This window comes from Phoenix dactylifera, chromosome 4 (genome assembly GCF_051530095.1).
Source record: "Phoenix dactylifera cultivar Ajwa chromosome 4, Ajwa_hap1_PhDact_Kaust_v1.1, whole genome shotgun sequence".
NCBI lineage: Eukaryota > Viridiplantae > Streptophyta > Magnoliopsida > Arecales > Arecaceae > Phoenix > Phoenix dactylifera.
In genome coordinates, this window is record NC_143193.1 from 7,804,283 (window position 1) to 7,819,705 (window position 15,423).

At 37.5% G+C, this 15,423-nt stretch overlaps 1 protein-coding gene across 1 annotated transcript; it reads left to right on the top strand.

Annotated features, from left to right (window-relative positions):
* Positions 1–8,388: 8,388 nt before the first annotated feature.
* Positions 8,389–12,751, top strand: LOC103721281 (small ribosomal subunit protein eS8). Its single transcript, XM_008811422.6, has 5 exons — positions 8,389–8,503; positions 8,609–8,681; positions 9,504–9,840; positions 12,133–12,302; positions 12,441–12,751. Exons 1-5 carry the CDS (start codon positions 8,500–8,502, stop codon positions 12,526–12,528), a joined length of 672 nt encoding a protein of 223 aa, XP_008809644.1. The 5' UTR covers positions 8,389–8,499; the 3' UTR covers positions 12,529–12,751.
* Positions 12,752–15,423: the final 2,672 nt, after the last annotated feature.

Genomic DNA, 15,423 nt, shown 5'->3' on the forward strand with positions numbered 1-15,423 from the left:
GCTGGCCACCCAACATTTCACCAATTAATAAAAGGAGACAAAGCAATTTGCAAGAAGAGAATAAGGGCCTTATAGGGCATTCATCATATTTAAGAAAAAGGTCATTCACTTCATCTACATTTTTAATATTTAGGAAAAAGTGCCATGTTATTATCAACCACTATTAGATAATGTCAACAGGTATTTTTCGCATGTCCTAGTTTCTCATTTCAGATTACCTGCAAAAGCTTCATCCAATCCAAACTCAAAAACACATGAACAATTTTTTTTTTTCCAAAACACTTTCCCTTTCACCGTAGAATAAGTAAAGCTTGATCAGGCAATAAAAGAGTTGGAAAGTTTCTAAATCTATAGACAACAATACCCACTACAAAAATTCTGCCTTTTCTCATGAAACAATTTGGTCACAAAACCGTTTTCTTTCATCACTAAGTATCTTTAGTGAATTAAAAATATTTATTACTACGTGGTCATTAAAGTCTTACAGCTAAAAGTTTTAGTGACCAAAATATAAAGTCATAAAAAAAATATTATATTTAGTGATGGAACATAAATGGTTGTTGAAGGCAATCATTAATGATAATTATGTTTATGGCAAAAGATTGAAAAATTATTGTTAAAGAGCCCAAGATGATGATTTGATTAAAAATCAATGACCAAAATGAGCTTTTATGAGGATATAATGTTACCCCTAAAACCTTTCTTTTGTGACAAATTTTTGTTAGTCACAAAAAGCCGATACAATTAGTGATGAAATAAAAAAGATCATTAAAGACAAACATTTGTGATGATTTTTTTTGATGACAAAAGATCGAAAAATTATCGATAAATAACCCAAAAATGACAAGGTGATAAAGAATTTGTGAGCAATAATAGGCTTTTATGAAAATTGTTTTTCGTCACTGAAAGGATTCCCTTGTATTGAGTTTTGCAACAATATTTTTAGCAAAATAACAAGAAAAAATAAGTCAAAGCAACAACAAAAGAACTCAAAATTTTATGTGGATCGGCAATGACCTATCTAAATCCATGCAGCGTGTACCATCTTCACTAAAAAAAAAATTACGAAAAATACAAGAAAAAGTATTGCTTAGATTTAATTCCAAACCCAAGCCCTATAACCATCGTACACCCCTCTCAACTCTCTTTCTCAACCCATGAACAAGCAATATACTGCCTTGCAATTTGTTTTGGTGCAAATAGAATAAAACCCTAAATAAATTTAGGTTATCCCACAACTGTTAGATTAAGACCCTCTGATGGTTGTAATAAAAGATACAAGAAATAACACTTTATGATAAGTTTATGCTGGTTACAATAAAACTTATATAATTAGTGACGAACCAAAAACAATATCTAAAGGCAAACTTTAATAACGACCTTTTTGGTGATAACAATTAAAAAATGGCCGGTAATAACCTGATAATTTGGTAAGGAATTAATGACCAACAAGATTTTTTTTATGATGATTCACTTTTATCACACAAAACTTTCTTTTGTGATGAATTGTTAATGATCACTAAACCCTACTTGTTTTTGTGATGGGATGCAAGAAGATTATTGGTGCCGACTATGATTCATCACTATTTTTTTTGTTTCTACGTAATATGTATACAATTGAACTTGAAACCTGGTAATACAATGATAAAAACATAAAAGCATGATCTTCCCATGTTTAGGTGACAGCAGCAAAATGCAGGCTAAGATTGACCAAAAGAACATTTTTTTTATTACATATTGCACTGGTTCCATGCCATCATCATCTCTGGATGTGTCCTTTTCACTAGACATAGAAGAATCAGAAAGGAGAGCTTCTGTGATCGCAGCTGCTAGAATATTTTAGATAAGGAGTTGCAACCTAGAGCTGGTACCCAACCCCCATTCTCAATGCCTAACTGTAAGGCCAAATGCTCGAACTCCATGTTGATTTGTTCTAAAGTTTCAATAGGCCCGGTTACAAAGCTGTTTTAGGATGGACAGCATGTGATATGCATGATAGACATGAAGACTGAGCCTGTGCATGGTACAAAGAACTTTGCTTCATGTCCAGATAACCTATACTATCAATTCGATGTTGAGTGGGGTAAAAGGTAAGTGCAGATGGACTAAAGCTGCAAATGGGTTGGGTTGATCTGTGACTCGACCCAATCCGACCCAACCTGCTTAGACTCGATCTGAATTGAAGGACCCGCGAGGCTAGGTCAGATCCTAAAATTGGACTCATTCTATTTTTCAGATCGGATCTGGGTTTACTAAATCTCGACCCGACCCAACCCGTTTTTTGGGGTCAATTTTGAACCGTTTACCCAACGACCCGATCCGACCTGAACCCGAATTACCCATTTAGGCCCGCAAGCCCACAATTTACGGTATACTAGAAACGGTCACCCCCGTGTCGCTGTTGTTTATGGGGATTAGTACCCGTAGCGGGTAAAAACCAAGCTAAAAACGTTGTTTATTCAAAAAAAAGAGAAAAGAAACAAAAGAAATGAAAGCAGTAAAAGAAGGCGGGGGGAGTGGTATAGCAGTACTTATCTCGAGCCCTAGATCACGCCTCCCCAGGGCAACAGCCGATCGGAAGAACTTGCAGAGTGAGCTACTAGCAAACTAATGTCCAGAAGAACTCCTTATCCACCTAATTCTTGGATTAAAGCCCCGCGCAACCCACTAACAAAACCATCAAAAAGAAAAGCAGTGGTCATATAGGATCAAGATAAAGAATGCACCTGGAAAAATTCACTGCCCAGATTAAGTTGAAAAAAGAGGTCTCGAAGCTCCCCCAAGATCATGGAGCTCTCCAATGGCAACGTGTGCATTTCTAAAGCCACTCTCTGAGGGGATTCTAGCTGGATTTAGGGTTTCTTGAAGGGATTACGGGGAGAAGACAAACAAACCACATCCATTACCCACAAGGCCACGTCGATGGGGACAATTAGATGAGCCTCCCCCTCTCTTATATGCATACTACATTCCAAAGGGCTTCGCACCTGCTCCCGCATTCATGCCTCCCCATGGCAACAGCCGATCGTCATATAACACGTGGCGAAATGTCATGTTGCCCTTAATAATGATGGGACGACTATAAATAATGGCTTAGTTTTTTCGGAGGTTTTTTGGGCTACAGGATAGTAGAAATGGAAGGAGCCACAGTGCTGTTTCGATTCCAGGAGGGCGGAAGATTCGTTCAGGCTTTTTACCCTTCTGTCTTCTTCCACTTCCTTTTTAGTGGTAGTAGCAGCAGCAGCAAGAAAATCTTTCTCTGCTAACTCCATGCCTTGCCTTCATTCATAAATCAAAGCTGTAAGTCCGAACTCGACCCAAATCCGGACTCGGATCCAACCCGGACCAAACCCGACTTGGACCCGAATTTTTTGGGTTGGGTCCGGGTTATACATAGACCCGACCTGATCCGAATGATCCGTTGGGTCAAAAATTGTAGCCATGGATCCGACCTAATCTGATCTTTAATTAGGTCAGGTCTGGGTCTAAGATTAGGACCCAAACAAGAAACCGGGTCGGGTCAGGGTCACGCAAGACCCGACCAAACCCATTTGCACCCCTAAGATGGACATCTATCTAGCTGTGCCCTTAAGCAACAAGAATTGGATGGAACATCATATCCCCAAGCCAATATCATTGCTGAAGCACAAGCGTTATGACAAGCAACAATGATTGATAGGATAATTTCAATAAGTGATTATACATAGGGAGGATGCTTAGCCATGAGCACTAATCAAATAAAGAATTAGGAGGTTTTCTAGGAGAAACTTAGAAGATTCTGGAGTTAAATACATGCCAAAGGAAATGTCTAAGAAATTTGGTGGCTAAGGCATGGAGGCTGTAACAACTCAAGACCTCATCCAAAATAACTAGCCGTAATATATTATTTTTGATTCTATATAAGTACTCAAGATCTACCCAGCAAATAGTCCTGACATTCTCGTCAGAATGAGGGTTCAAATTCATTCAAATCTAATCACATGCACCATGATCGGTTCGTGGTCAGCCCTAATAGATTTATGCTCCAGTGTTTCTTAGCCCACATAGGTTATGAGCCGGATATGTTCTGATACCATTTGTAATAATTCAGGATCGCACCTAAAAAGGTTGGCTCGAAGGTATTATTTGGGTTTCTTGATTCTATAAAAGTACCCAAGATCTATCCAGCGAATAACTGACGTGGAACTAAACATATGCTCATACTCATAGAGACAGCAATCAGCAGCAACATGCATGGAGAATGATGCGGGGTAGTGGAGCAAAAGGCACCTCCAGAAACGTTGTTTTTTCAGATAATTCTAGGATTATTAGGATAATGAGACTTGAGAAAAAATTAGATGTCATTGGCTATTTACATGAATATGCCACTATATAACTTACGTGCTTAAGGTATGGGAAACTCCAAATCTACAACTTCCTTTTTTTTCATTCAAAAAAAACTAACCGGCTCCTTTTTGATAGACTTATTTTCTTTTCTCTTTCTTCTTTCCACATCTGAATGGAACAACCATCTCATTTATATTCACAAAGTCTAAAACACTCTCCCCCTCCTTCGTTTATATCAAACAGAGGATGAGATTTTTTTCTAGTCATTTTAATGTGGACTAAGTAAGTTATGGATAGATTATGGCTAGAAAAGGAAGTACATATAAATTTAAAAAGAAAGTTGCAAAAGCCTCCGTGCCATTGAGTCTTCACAGTTTCTCTGGTAACTAACATTTCTAACAACCCTAGTAAAGCTTTTTTATTAGTTGAGTCAAGTTGAATTTAAGGGAATTAAATAGGACCTAAGGGGATTCAAATCTGTAAAATAAGTTCAACCTTTGCCACCACAAGCATAGTTATTAAGGCATCAAAAGGTCGCAGGTTGTCAAATCCAAGATCAAGTTTATTCTACTTAAATTTTTGTTGTTCTTTCAATGAACACAAACTGTGTACTTCTAGGGATAGGTTGGGAATCTAGGTTTGTGTTAGGATTTTGTTATTTTCATAAAGAGAGATTTTGAGTCTATGAAATGCAATTTTTGGAGCTGTTACATAGATTTAATTGAGAGTTGGCTGTAGGCCCTTTAGTGCTTACTGGTTAGAATCTAAGGAAAAGACACATAAATCGTCCATAGACATTTTTTTCTGGAGATGTAGATGAAATAATTGATCACCTCCTTTTGTCCTAGAATTAATTTGTCTGAGTATCTTTGACCTTTTCTGTAGGGAAAAAATTAGAATTTCTACTGTTGCTCCATTCCACAAGAGCAGCACATTGGTCTATTGGATGAGAATTTGGGGAAAAAGGACTTGCATATAGATGCATCATTACACCCACTTCACATTGCTTTTGCCCAAATGCCCAAGATGTATCGTGTAGCTTAAGGATGCTCTCTCCGTAGTTTAGTTTTGAGGTAAACTCTTCTCCCTTATCCTTGCGTAATTGCTTTGCTATATATGATGGTTTTCTCTAGAATACAGTATGTCTGTGCCATGTTATCTTGGTATTCTTAGTTGAACAACTATGTGTTTGATGGCCTCGTCAAGTAGTATATAACCTTTCCAATTCAAGACAACATGCAGAAAATATATCCATCCATATTCAATATCCCAAATAAATGAGCCTGAATGTCTGACGACAGGGGAACCCGCCCAGTGTGCTACAATGTTCAATTTCCTAAATGAACTTGAAGGATTGCAGGGTGCTTCTTATGTATGGGATGAAAATTCTCTACTTAGGTTCGACGATATGCAAACTAGCTAATAACCATCCTCGATGAAAAAAAATATAAAATATATAAATAAATCTACCTCATTCTATCAACTTAAGTTTTTAGGACAAATGGTGATTTCAATATAGTACCAGAGTAGAGGTACCACACTTTCAAACTCGCTGCACCGAACTTCCGAAGGCATCTCGTCAACAAAAGGTCTATTCCACCCGTTGGTCCAAATCATAAAAGCCACCTCATACTTAGGGCTGTTAATGAGCCGAGCTGCTCGGGCTCGGCTCGATAAAAGCTCGGCTCGGGCGCGGCTCGTTAGTCAAATGAGCCCGGGCCCGAGCCCAATATGAGGCTCGTTTACACTCGAGCCCGAGCCCGAGCTCGAGCCCGAGCAGCTCACAAGCCCAAACGAGCTCTAGTCTTCCACTGAAAAATCTTATTTCAGCACCATAATTCATAAAAATCTAACCACATAAAGAAAAATAGCTTATTATCGAGCCCGAGCCTGAGCTCGAGCTCGGGCTCGTTCTAGAGCTCGTAATTGAAACGAGCTTTACGAGCTCAAGCTCGAGCCTTTGCTTTGCCAAGCAAGCCCGAGCTCGAGCCCAATATAGAGCTCATTACCGAGCCCGAGCCCGAGCTTCTGTGAAACGAGCCGAGCCGAGCTCTCCCAGGCTTGGGCTCGGCTCGGCTCGTTGATAGCCCTACTCATACCAAACTTTCCTCTGGATCTCCTCCAGCCGTGTTCTTAGTGCGATCACATTTTGATGAAAGTATTAGCTAATGTAGACATACTCTTAGCCACTATACAGCTTTTTTTCTTTTGTTCTTAGGTTCTGTTTGACATTGCTATAGGTAGTGGAGCATTTATTCATAGATTTCGAGGTGGAGCACTAGTTGACCCTTAGCTACTCTCTCTCTCAGGATGATTGGATGCAAAACCTTTGCAACGAAGACGAAGTATAGGTTGCTAGCATTGTATAGAGCCTCAAGCGATTTAGATCGACGTGATCGTTTGAGCAATCAGTTCAACCACCACGTATTGACCTGACGTTCAATGCTGAACCATCATTAGGATCGCTATCAGCAAAGCATCTAATAGCCGCTTCAAAAATTCCGCGATAATGATACCACTTCGAGAAGGGCAGTTGCTAACATGCAATCATAAATGTACTCTCTAGAAGTCTTTTGAAGCTAACAAGACAGCTCTGGTTGATCAGCTTCCCGACTCGCTTTAGCTTGTCAGATTTGTTTGAGGAAAGCTACTTCCTTCATCTGAGCCAATCATGTCAGCTCGGCTTTGGAACCAATCTCAGCTGACGAGGCAAATTGACCAATGAAAGCTGGCCACCTAGTTGTAAGCTGACCATTTAAAGCTTGCCATGTGGTCGACCTAAAAGGAGTGTAGAGAGTCCTTTCCATTTCAAACTCTCTCCCTAGTTGGCAATGACTCAATCGTAATCGCCAATTATTTTTTAACAAATGCGATACCTAAGCAAATCCCCGCGACCAAGAAGCGCGGGCGTGATTCACGAGCAAGATATGTAGGATGTTACCATATCGATCAGCGTATAACCTCGAACTACTCGGCGATGGCCTTTGACCCTTACATATATATTGCATTCTCGGGGCCCTCCTAATAAGTTTTCTTTTGACTCTCTTATGTTATCTCTCCGCACCTCTCAAGTTTCCTTCTATCTTTTGAGAGCCGCGTTTAACTTAGGCATTGGAGAGTCCCCCGCCAAACATATTCCTGTGGGTGGACTTCCTTATCTTTACTATTTTAGGTTGGAGCCAACATCAGAGCACTAGTTAGAGTAGCACCTTTGCCATCCAAAGCCAACATAGAGGCGCTCAACATTGGAATCATTGCCAACCGAGCATGGTAGCCATCAGATCATCGCCGCAGAGGTGCGCAGTGACCCCATCCAATCTTCTTGATTTGAATAACGAATAAGCCAAGATCTCCAACGACCTCATAAGCTCGGCACTTTGGTTAGACCGATTTCCAGCAGTAACAACTATATTTCTATTATATTTTTAAAACATAATTAAATATTAATATGATAATAATAGGTTTAATAATACATCATAAATATTGTATATATGATATCAAATATAATATTGCTGAACAGGATATTTTTATTTCTAAATTTTAGCCTAGGATCATTATCCTAAAGTGATCTTGGATACCTATCCTCAATGATAGGTTTTCCATCACTAGGTTGGATGGGCAATGATTTGAGAAGTAAAAATAATTTAAAATAACTGTTATATATAATTACTATGATGCAACTAAACATTCGTGATCTCGCCATCTCCACCCTATTACTTCTGATTTTCAGGTATCTCCCAGCACCAAACACCCCGGCAGCATTTTGGTTGCATCGTCCCGACTTGTGTTGCCTTTCTTTGTTAACACAACTATAGGCACAGCGGCCTCACACCCAGTTAAAAACAAACCAATTTGTATGAGAAAGTCAGATCTGCCGTCCAAATCCCCATTAAAAGATCCTATCCATTCACACGTATCGTCATACTTACTCGTCGCTTTGCCTAGTCTGACGCATGCTACAAACGGATACGATCGGCTTACGTGGAACACGGATGGCAGATCCCTCACTCGCATAGAATTATCTATGTGCGACCAAGGAAAGAACTGTCCTATATAATGCGTCTCCAAGAGATCCCTAGGGTTTCGCAGCAGGAGAGGGAGCGAGGGTGACAGAGCGGCCGGGAAGTCCCGAAGAGAGAGAAAGAGAGAGAGGCCTTCCTCGCCTCCGCCAACATGGGTAAAGATTAAACCCTAGAATCGTCTCCTCTGCGACGAAATTAAGCCGAAGATCTCTACGATTCCTCTGCGGCTCACGTTCATGGCCTTCTCGTTTTGTTCGCAGGTATCTCGCGAGACTCTATGCACAAGAGGCGCGCGACGGGAGGGAAGAAGAAGGCCTGGAGGAAGAAGAGAAAGTAAGCCTCATTTTAGCTTCGTAAAGGACACGGTCTATTGCATTATCCATTCTCAATCGATTGTTGGAGCATACTCTTGAATCATCTGATTTATTGACTGTTTTTCTCTCTTTTACTCGTTTGATCATTGTTCTTTTTGATATATAGTTTGTTATTTGCTTCTAAATTGGATTTTTCTTGCATCATAGTTCGATTTGTCGCCGCTTTTTGTTTGAAGGTCGGTTTTTTCGCGATATGTTCTACATTGAAGCTTTCCTCCGATGAATTGTTTGCTTATCTTTCTTGCTTTTTGAATCACTAGAGTTGATCCGATTCTTATGTACTTGTAGAGTGAGTATCTCTTGCAATTTTTTCCAATATCTTATCATTTTTGGGTGAAAATCTCAGTTATGTCTAAGTTTTTATTTTTGGGGGTTTCTTCTCTTTGCTGACTTACTGAGTTTCTTGTGTTTAAAGTGAGTCTCTTTGTCTATATTGGTTTCTCAAGTAGAAGATTTGCCCTTAATTTTCACGAAAAATTGTTGTTTCCTTATGCATCTTCATTTCAGTAACGTCTCATGCGATGTACGAGTTGAGCTGAGGAATTGAATTTTTTTGCTGCTTAATTTAATGTATAACCATCTTTTGTGACATGGCCTTTTTTCCCGAAGTGTTTTCTGGGTTTGTTCTATATTCTGAATCATTTTGTGGGTTTTGGTAGTTCGCTTTATTTAGATAGGATTTTCCCTTAAAAGCATTTGTTAATGTTTATTTCATTAGTTTTCATGAAATGATGTTGTTTGTTCTCATGTGGTTTAATGTTGGTTCTGTCTTACCTTGAAGGTATGAGTTGGGCCGCCAACCTGCAAACACTAAGCTTTCCAGCAACAAGACAGTCCGGAGGGTTCGTGTTCGTGGAGGTAATGTGAAGTGGAGGGCCCTCCGTTTGGATACTGGAAATTACTCTTGGGGGAGTGAGGCTGTGACTCGCAAGACTCGTATCCTTGATGTCGTGTACAATGCCTCAAACAATGAGCTTGTGAGGACACAGACCCTGGTGAAGAGTGCCATTATCCAGATTGATGCTGCCCCCTTCAAGCAATGGTACCTCCAGCACTATGGTGTAGAAATTGGTAGGAAGAAGAAGGCCCCAGCGGCCACAAAGAAGGAAGCAACAGAGGTATCATTCTCTTGCTGTTGTATTATCCAATCTGACTGATGCTTGTGCAGTACTTATCTAATTAAAATTGGTTTCACCTTTTGTATTCATGATTTGAGTTATTAGTATTTTGGTTGGTAGAGTTCAATTTAATCCTTTCAACTGGAACTTTAGTTGAATACCTTCTTTACTTATTATGGCTACCGCAGAGGCTAGGAAAGTTGGGGAATCAGAAACAGTGTGCGGTGTTGTAAATGTTGCTTGTTATATTGCAATTTGATGGTTTTATATCATTACACTTTGGATATTCAGCTTTTCTTTAATATGTGCTGCTAACCTGTAAAAATGTGAAGGCGTCCTGCATCAGAAATGATTGCAAACTTGCAGTCTCGGATTTCATGAACTAGGCAGGTGGAGTTGTAGTCCTTTAGTGTTTCAAGTGAGTATGTTGTGCATCTGTCAGTCTGAGATCTGCCATTTTGAATAAAATCGCAGTTAGTGTTGCTTTAAGCCACTTTTTTTAAATTCAGCAGTGTTATATGATATAATTTTTGTTAGTAACCCTATATGTAGAGTCCATCTCTAGTGTTTTCATTTGGGATTTGGTATGGTGGATCATTTGTTCTAAGATGTATGGTATTATTTTTTTTGTTAGTAGCTTCATTTGTAGATTTTATTCTCTTCTGTGAATTAGGTTAAGTGGACCATTAGTCATATGCTAATCCTATGCTTCCTCCAAACATAGATTGAATCTGATATTTATTTAATTGGAATATATTTATATATTTCTTATTATGTTTGCTTTTTAATGGAACTAAACAGTTTGGGATGTGTATCCAACTTTTTATGTGTATGCTATACATGCCTTTGTCAAAGGGTTTCGGTCTTTCATTATTATGCAATACTATAATTATTGAGTTTGTGACTAGTGCATCTTGACAATAGAGTACCATATTTGTTGATACGACTTGGTTTCTTTGGTTTACCTGTGATTTTTCTAGTCCACAAATGCTGTTCCATTGTTCCCAGGTTGACAAACACGATGATGTGACTATGACAATTATATATCTTGAAGGGAAATTTATTCGCCATGTTCTCCTAGATGTTGTGATGATAATTGTTTTAATCAGCTAGATTTAGTCATCATATAGTAATCTTCAAATTTTTGAACTCAAGTAATTCCATATTTCCCTCTGAATTATTCTTAGTTAATTAAATTAGTCAGGAACCCTGCGATGGTTATAGGTGTTATGATTTGTTTCATCAATTTTTCATGACTTGATCAAGTTTTTCTCATGGATGTACATCCATGATATCTTTTATGTTTTGTTTTAGCTATTTCTAGTGACATTTTGTCTTCCATGTTTCTGATTGCTTGAAAAGAAAAAAAATATCTGTATTGCTTGAATTCTATATCTTTGAAACTTGTATTGGTTTGAGTTTGTCTATTAGTTCAAGTTCTCCACTTTTTTCCTGAAATCTGATTCTCTTCTCTCTCTGAAATGTTCTTGAAGCCATGACTTTTACAATGGAAGCATCTTTTAGCTTGTTGCTATTTCTCATCATCTCCATCCCGAAAAGGATCGTTTGCTTCTCTTTGTAAATCATCAGTGTTCTTTGATATAATTTTTGCTGGTAGGCAAGAAATAGATGATTACTGGAGAAGATAGGTGCATGGTGTGGGAGGTGCTGTTCATTTATTAAGGCCAATTCCCCACTAGTTTGATAGGGACGTGAACAAGTTTGGTCAAGTTACTTCTGAAAGTCTCCACTTGTCACATCTAGTTAGGCATGTAATTTGCATGGGTCTGTTCTCAGCTTGCTAGTCCCCCCACTGCTGATCCTTTTGTAGTGATTGGTTTAGTTTTATTTATGCTTTTGAAGTGGTTTGCCAGTTGTTTGTCTTCATAGCTTTAATAATGATAAAGATGTAGAGACCAGGATGCCAGTTGCGCTTCAGATTATTTTCTTGGGTTTAGTGATACTTTAGTGTTTGTTTACTGCTATATGCAGGGAATTTTCTAATCATGAACAGGTTTTAAGCAGTTTTTATATTGCTTGTTCAGAAGTTTGTTGGAACATGTATTTTGACCAATTACAGTTTGAACAGCATGTTGACGTCCTCGGTATTACATCTCTGGCATGCTTGATTCTAAATCCATATATTTTGTCCCTACCGATTTTACTATTTGTATTATCTATTTTGAACTGCATTCTAGGGATAGTTTTTGCTGTATTATCCAATTAAGTGATTATCTTTATTCTGATTGTTAACATATCTGACAATTGTCCATTCATCTGGTGCTGGGGCAGGAGGGAGAAGGTGCAACAGAAGAGGCAAAGAAGAGCAGCCATGTCCTGAGGAAGCTGGAGAAGCGCCAGCAGGGTCGTACGCTCGACCCCCATATTGAGGAGCAATTTGGTAGTGGTAGATTGTTGGCTTGCATCTCATCCCGCCCTGGCCAGTGTGGCAGATCTGATGGGTAAGCTGAAAATTTTTCTGATGAGTTTTTGAGGACTAACAAAAGAATCATTTTTCATTGTACCATGTGGTCTTGGGGATCCTTGGCTTGGTACTGGCTTAGTTGTAGTGCTCTCATTCCCTTTTTTGCTTGTTGCAGGTACATATTGGAAGGCAAGGAGCTGGAGTTTTACATGAAGAAGATCCAAAGGAAGAAGGGCAAGGGTGGTTCTGGAGCTGCTGCTTGAGTCGACTGTGTTTAGTTGCTTGGTTCTTCAGTTTTATGCACTTGTTTGATTTTCAATGGACTGAGAATAGCCGATGAGTTTGAAATTTTCGCATGCATTTTAGCTGTTAGAGATGAGAATTATTTATCGACGCTGGCAGTCATCATATTTTCCCAATACATTTTTTGATTAGACTTTAAAACACAAACTTTGCTGATGAAAGTTATTGAGCTTATTGCTGGAAGTAGTGGGATAATTGAAACTAGCAGCTTTTTTGCTGAATCATAAAGAAATGGAATTCTTACACCATCACCATATTCATCGTGCTCGAGCTTGTTTTGCTAGTAGAGCTGATCATTGGGCTGGGCCTCGGGCTTAAGCTTTTTTTTTTTTTTTAAATCGGGCTTAGGGTAAGGCTTATGTAAAATTAACTTTGATATGTTTTTGTGCTCAAGTCTAGCCCATGATGAGCTTTATTTGTGAGTTTTTATTGGAGTATATTTATTTATTAGCTTTTTGAATTATAGGTGAGTAAATTTGCATTGGGGTCAACATCTGTGTGGATGGTTACTGGGTGTAGGGTCAAGATGGGGGTTGATCTTATGGTGGATCCATTAGTGTGAGAATGAGATGGGGTGGGCAGCCAAGAGGTAGGTGACCTCCTGGTGCATTTGGGTGGGCTAGTTGGGGGTGACGCTAGTTGAGGTTTTGTTATTCCCTACCCGTAAGGGACACTAGTTTAGGGTTAGAGTTGCAGGTTGAGCCAAGCTGCAATTATCTACCCGTAAATATGTGAAACAGCCTGCATCTGTAATTGGACATGCCGCTTAACTTGCAAGGATTCAAACAATCCAAACTTGATGGCCAAGGTGTGTAGGGCATGGAAAAAGCTGACTTGTGCTATTAGGATTTTGATGGTAGCTTGTATTGTGCTCGAAGGATGTTAGAATGTTGGATTCTCTTGATTCTTTTATAATGACTCGTATCCGTTGGGAAGCTAATATTGTGGCAAATTCGATTGCATTTTACATGGCTCTTGTATGTAGAACCTCATAGGACATTGCATTGCAGGATCTTGGCTCTTACCTCCCCATTTCTGGAATTTTGTATGCCAATTCTTGTTGATGTATTTATGCAGGTCATGTATGGTATATCCATCCTATATTAAAAGAAATATCAAGATCGCAAGAAGGTTGCAGCAAAAGTCCACTGATTTGTCAAAATATAAAAAGAAAAATAAATCGAATATGGATAAGATAATAGTATATTCATATTTGCATGCATATTTTTTAACGAATGCGGATATGAATATTAAATAGATACCAAAATTAATATTGATATTTGTTTTAAATGAATATGGGTATAAATCGGTTATTAAGTATGTTTATATTTGTCTTGAGCAGGTATGCATACATGCCGAACAATAGTTTTATAAATATTTTTTCTATCTAAATAGGGATATGTTGGATATTATTTAGATATAAATCGAAATTTTAGTGAAATTCAATGATGAAAACTAAATTTAATTATGTAATTATAAAGGATAATAACATAATTAGCTATGTAGATATTTCACACAAGACAATTAAAGGTCCAGGATATGGTTATTTAACCTATATAAAGATCAACCTTATCAAGAGTCCAAGTTATTAATTCAACTGGACTTATATTAAAATCTTAAAAATAAAATTATTTAAAGTAAAAATATAATATAAAGAATATTAATAAATTTTTGTATCAAATATTATCATTGTTCTTTAATTATAAAATAAATTTATCTAGTTTTTTGAAAAGCTTGTAAGAAAAATTATAAATAAATTAGTAGTACATAGAAGTTACTAATGTTTATAAATATTTTTAATCAATAGAGTTTTGAAAATATCTAAAATTAAAATTTCACTTTTATCAAGAAAAAAGACATGTTATTTCTGAAAAATAATGATGAAAATATGAAATATAATAATATACATAAAATAATTATTTAAAGATCTGAATATTTTACAATTTATTTTAATGAACTTTTTATCTTGGGCAGGTTGTCCTATTGCTAGTTGCAAATTAAAATGCTACGCTCATATGCCAGGTGAACCTAAAAAAAGCAATGTGAAATCTTCTTCCACACAGTGGGCCTGTGTCAGGGCTTTTATATAGTTTTTTATTTTTTGATTTTGTTGGCCGTATTCATACTGTAGTGTGTGAGCCGCTGTTGTACCAAAAAAAAAAAAAATTCTTCTTCCACAGACCACATCCCCCTCTCCCACCTAAGGTTAATGTACTGACTTTAATTTCTACTCCACTCTTGTGGTTCGGGGGGCTTATGCTAAACTTCTACTAAGGCAGCATTACGCCTCAGTCTAGACACTACCATCCAATTCATGCCCCACCACTTTAATGATCGCAAGCTACAATTTGACGAAGTAGTCCGCAATGTAATATTTCATTATTGATCTACTATAAACGTTCATTATCTATGAGTGGCTTGCGCTGAAGTAGAGTTCAATTTTTCTCTCATTGTCTTGTAAAGAAGTGGGAAGAAAAAGAAAAAAAAAGAGAGGCTTCAATCAGATCACATTTATTATTAATGAATCATTGTATGTCTAAATGAGGTTACAAAAACTATTACTAAGAAAGAAAACAAATTTTGAAATCATTTTTTGGCTCCTCCAAAAATTAAAAAAGATATACTAAGACTCCAATTTTTAGGTTTTAGGCAAAAACTTTATTGAGATGTATTCAAAAGCTATTTTTTTTTAAGAGGCTCAGGTTCAGTCTCTTAAATAAAATTTAAAAAAAAATAATTTAAAAATAACTTATGATTTAATAATACTTAATTTTTGAAGGTACAATATAATTATAATATAATAATTATATTATTAATAATACTATAATATTATACTATTATAATATACTAATATG

What these genes read in the sequence shown, in the direction of transcription:
- LOC103721281 (XM_008811422.6), top strand. An exon ending in GCCTGGAGGAAGAAGAGAAA is followed by an intron (nt 8,682 to 9,503) that starts GTAAGCCTCATT and finishes CTTACCTTGAAG; the next exon opens with GTATGAGTTGGGCCGCCAAC. An exon ending in CAGTGTGGCAGATCTGATGG is followed by an intron (nt 12,303 to 12,440) that starts GTAAGCTGAAAA and finishes TGCTTGTTGCAG; the next exon opens with GTACATATTGGAAGGCAAGG.